This window comes from Epinephelus moara, chromosome 6 (assembly GCF_006386435.1).
Source record: "Epinephelus moara isolate mb chromosome 6, YSFRI_EMoa_1.0, whole genome shotgun sequence".
Taxonomy (NCBI): Eukaryota; Metazoa; Chordata; class Actinopteri; order Perciformes; family Serranidae; genus Epinephelus; species Epinephelus moara.
In genome coordinates this window covers 12301631-12306434 of record NC_065511.1, presented here as the reverse complement: position 1 = coordinate 12306434, position 4804 = coordinate 12301631, and the positions used below count along the sequence as shown (strand labels likewise).

General features: G+C 42.3%; 1 protein-coding gene across 1 annotated transcript; it reads left to right on the top strand.

The window, feature by feature from the left end:
• Positions 1-2269: 2269 nt before the first annotated feature.
• tpbgb (trophoblast glycoprotein b) lies at positions 2270-4424 on the top strand. Its single transcript, XM_050046394.1, has one exon. The coding sequence runs from the start codon at positions 2721-2723 to the stop codon at positions 3858-3860; it is 1140 nt and encodes a 379-aa protein (XP_049902351.1). The 5' UTR covers positions 2270-2720; the 3' UTR covers positions 3861-4424.
• The last annotated feature ends 380 nt before the right edge of the window (positions 4425-4804 follow it).

The window sequence follows — 4804 nt, the reverse complement described above, 5'->3', positions numbered from 1 at the left end:
CTCGGTAATGTCGAGACTTCTGATTGGTCAGAGCTTGTACATCCCGATAATTAATTGGTTTCTTTTTGGGGGGTGTTAGCTGTGCTCTGAATGTGCTGTTGCTGCATCTATGATGTCATAGGAAATTTTACTTTACTGTTTTTATTTTATGGTTTACGTTGAAAATATAATTATTGAAATAAAACATATATGAAAACAGGGTGATACAATAACTTACTAAAAACTATACTTCAAAAAATAGTGTATACCTTATGAATTAATCTTAAATGATACAACACTTTTTGTATTATTTAGAGCTAATTTACAAAGCGTTGATGCCATTTGCTTTAATGAACAGACATTGAAATTCTCACTAAATAGGCCTATATTTCCCCCTAGATGCAATAAGAAGCAAGAGAAGCAGGGGAAATGTTTCAGAGTTGTTCTAAAGTAATTTCTGCACAAGTATCACAAGATAATGGATTGTGCCTTTAATAGAGAATAAAGTTTGTTCGATCTTCCACCCAAACATTATCTGTTGAGCACACCACACCTTCAGTAGGCTAGTGTGGGCATGAAAGAATGAAAAAGGCTTGTTGATATTTCACAAGAGCATCATTTTTGTTCCAATAGTTTCATATTCAACAGATAGACTTCGGGCGGAGTATCACTTACAGCCTTGATCCAGGTGTCATTGAAGTACTCAGATGATTGTCACACTGACCTAGGCAAAGAATAGGAAGGGGTCAAAGGAGGGTAAAGCTAGGGTTACACAAGGATCTACACAGGGGCTTCCAAATATGACATATTGATGAGCTCGCCCTCCCTCACCTTTCATACATGAACATATCCACAGTTGTGCACAATCCAGCAGACAAGGTCACCACTTAAGTAATTTCTCAGAGGGAGCTTTGAAAATACAGAGCATGAAAATAGATAAAGGAATTTGACCATTCTATTGTTTTCTACAATAATATCATGTTTGTGTACCGTTGATGCAGTCGCTCATTTTGGTAAGATCCAAGAGTTCCTAAACATTTCTTTGCACCAGTAACACTTGTAAAATATAAATCATAAATCTTTGCTCCATCCATGGACCAAAAGCTGAGACAATTTTCTTTAAGTGCAGAGATGACAGTGTGAAGAGAATGTTTTTTCAAGGTCACATGTAGTATTTTCATACATTCACGATTTTTCCCCCTAAAATGGGAAACTTTATTTCACCAAAATGTGGTGTTTCAAATGACTGTTTGCATTAAAGGATGATGACCTTTTGTCTTTTTGGGAAATTTGTATAAAACTTTACCTCAACACTTAAAAAAATCTAAGCCTGACACCTTCATTCGAATCTTTACAAGCCATCTTTGCTCTTATTTTGAGTTTGTTATCTATGTGGTTCTCTATTGTGTCAACATACAAGTAAACATGCAATAAATCTTGACAATATTTTTTCCCTGGCTTCATCGGGTATGGTAGGCTACAGAGACCTAATCCTCACAGATCCTAAAACGGGTTGGCTTTTCAAAATAGCAGCAAAGTGACATTATCAGTGGATCACATGATTAATGTGTTTCCTTTACCAGTTTTCTTTTTGCTTCTCGATACCTTTAAGCTGCTTTCCACTGAGATTATGACGTACTAAATGTTTTTTTTGTTGAACTGGATAAGATAGCAGATATTATGATACGCCTAATAGATCAAACTGGCTTTACCTCGGGAAACACAACATTTCCTATTCTCCTACATGTGAAGTCATTTGCTTATATGCAACAGCATTATGTAAAAATATTTTACTCCAAGAAATGCCATCTGAAGAGATGTTTGTGGTTGGTTCTGATTTAATATGGGATTGCAAAAATCATCACTTTTGTATAAAAGTCTGAACAGAAGATTATATATTTCTCTACACTGTATTGTATAGACTGCAGCCTTCTCCAAGAGTGAAGCAGTGAGGCTAAATTGTTCTTTACATTGTTTGGGACGTCACTGGAGCTCCCTGAGGTACCCCTAGAGGTCCCTGGACCCCAAGACACCGGGCTCAATTTCAGTAGCAGCGCTAGTATGCTACAGGTCATTTTAAGAAAACTAGCTGTGGTTTTTATAGCTACATGTTTGACTGTCAAATAAAAATCAATTTAAAAACCATGTCTGGCATCGTCATAAGTGGAAAATCTGAATAAAAATATGAACGAAACTTGTATGAGTTTTCTGTTCACCCCCCTTTTGTTGGGAAATGGTACGCTCCCTCCTTCCACTGGTCTGCACTGTGCTGCTGTGTTTGGTCCTTCCCTCCAGACTCCCAGCGTTTAGGAAAGCGGCAGGCTGGAAGTACGCATGTAGTAATTCATGCCACCTTTGGGAGACAAGGAGCATTGTCTGTCTCGGAACCAGCAGCTCGAGTAAGTTTTTTGCAAAGTTGATATTTTACAGTGGACTGTATTGTTTTACAAGGACTGGAAAAACACCGTAAACGCCTGAGGTTTGGGAGACAAACGAAGAGTTTGCGAGCTTCGCCCACATCACGTTTATCCTCATGGAAACGTAGACTTCCCCTCCACAAGGATGGTTTGGGGGTAGTTTTATGGAGTCTGAGTTGGGACTGGGTGAGATTTTGGAAAGGATTAAGGCGGGAGACACAGTCGAAAAACTTTCCCCCTGGTGAGTCACGGTGGCGAGTGGGTTGGATTGTTGTAAAGTAATCTTTACGCACGGTCTGCGCAGACAGATTTGTACAGTCCAAGATGCGCCTGTTGAGCACGTCGTGCGGATGTGACCGCGGCGAAATCCAAGGGAGAATACACATGACCGGAATGATTCAGTTTCTCTTCCTCCTCGCGGCCGTGCTGTCCTGTCAAGGCTGTCCGGACAAATGCTTGTGCTTCTCACAAACTGTGAAATGCCAAAACCAGGACTTGGACGCGATACCGCATTCTTTGCCGACCAATACCAAATTCCTGTTCGTCACTGGAAACAACATTTCCCGGATCAGTGTGGACTCTTTCCCAACCCGCTTGGAACAATTAACAGATCTCTATCTCAGTGGGAATGAGATGGAGTCTGTGGATGCAATGGTATTTGATAACTTGCCAAACCTTGTGCGGCTGGACCTGAGCAACAACAACATCCAGGATTTCAGTGAAAGAGCTTTCCCTGATGATAATAAAGTGCAGTTCTTGAACCTCAGTAGGTGTTTCCACAATTACTCCACTGTGGATATGGTCTTAAGCGTTCTACAGAGTGGAAACCTCCTCCAGCTGACGGCCTTGGACTTGTCCAACAATGACCTTGTGATTCTCCCAGATGGCATCTTCGGCAGCCTCTCCAACCTGGTCAACCTCAGCCTGCAGAACAGCTCCATCGTCTCCATTCCTAACGGGACGCTGAAGGTGCCACCGCTGCGTGACCTTGACTTGAGGGACAACAGCCTGAGTGGCCTGCCCACCACCACGCTGGCAGAGTTCAGCCTCAAGCCTGCTCTTCACATCCGGCTGGCGGGGAACCCCTGGCGCTGCGACTGCTTCATCGACGACATGCTGCTGTGGCTGAAAAACTCCACTCAGATCATTGACATGCAGAACCTGACCTGCAAAGACCCCAAGGCCCTGAGACGCCAGCCGCTCCTGCAGTTAGAGCTGTCACAGCTGAAGTGTTCAGGCGACATGGAGGGCGTGCTGGAGACCTCTTATGTTTTCCTGGGCCTGGTGCTGGCCCTCATTGGCGTCATATTCCTGCTGGTGCTCTACCTGAACAGAAAAGGCATCAAGCGGTGGATGTACAACATCCGGGATGCTTGTAGGGACCACATGGAGGGGTACCATTACAGGTACGAGATAAACTCTGACCCACGTTTGGCCAACCTGAGCATCAATTCGGATGTGTGAGCCAAGAGGGACACTGTCTGGGATCCCGCAGTGAGATATTAAATGACTTCTACTGTTAAAATTTGCATGAAAGTCTTCCTCCCCTTCCCTCCTTATCCCCCATGATGCTATTCAGATTTTACAACTGTCATGGCTCCTAATTACCCTCCCTCACAACCTCCATTCAACCACTGCCGCATGTCCTACACAAGTACCTGGCAGCTGTGATGTCAACTGCGTTACTTCCGTGTAACATTGCATGGACAATGAAATGGCGAAGGTTTTTTTCCTGGAGAGTTGCAAAGAGTGCTATGTTCTATTTTTATTTTTCCTAAAGGATAAACGTACGACGTGACTTTTAAGCGAAAGAAAACATACTGCTGGTCATTGCATCCTTCTCATTATGCCTCTGCTGCTTGTTTATGAGTTTGTTCTTTATAATATGTGAATTTTGTGATATACAGTATGCCTCTTGAATGATTATAGTGCACATTGCATAGTTTTTTTGGATTTTAGTAGGTGGATGTAATTGCTCTTTTTTCTGTGAAGATATTCGGCTAAATAAAACGCCTCTGGATTGCTGGTATCTGTCTCCACTGACGACCTTTTAATCTTAAGACTGAGGAATGTGATTCAAAGGCTTTGATACAGGAGAGACACACATTCCTGAGGCAGTGCCACACCTAGCATGAACCATGTGACAAACACCAAATCTTGAAAGTTGTCAGCTAGTTCAACAATGTGTAAATTTATACTACAGTATCACTACTACATCAGTTTAAAGGGACAGTTCACCCCAAAAATCAAAAGCAAATATTTTTCTTCTTACCTGTAGCGCTGTTTGTCAGTCTAGATTGTTTGGGTGTGAGTTGCCGAGGGTTGGAAATATGGGCTGTAGAGATGCGTCCTACTCTCAAATATAATGGAACTAGATAGCACTTGGTTTGTGGTACTTAAAGCACACA

Coding starts and splice junctions, on each gene's coding strand:
- tpbgb (XM_050046394.1), top strand. CDS start 2,721: ATGCGCCTGTTGAGCACGTCGTGCGGATGTGACCGCGGCGAAATCCAA.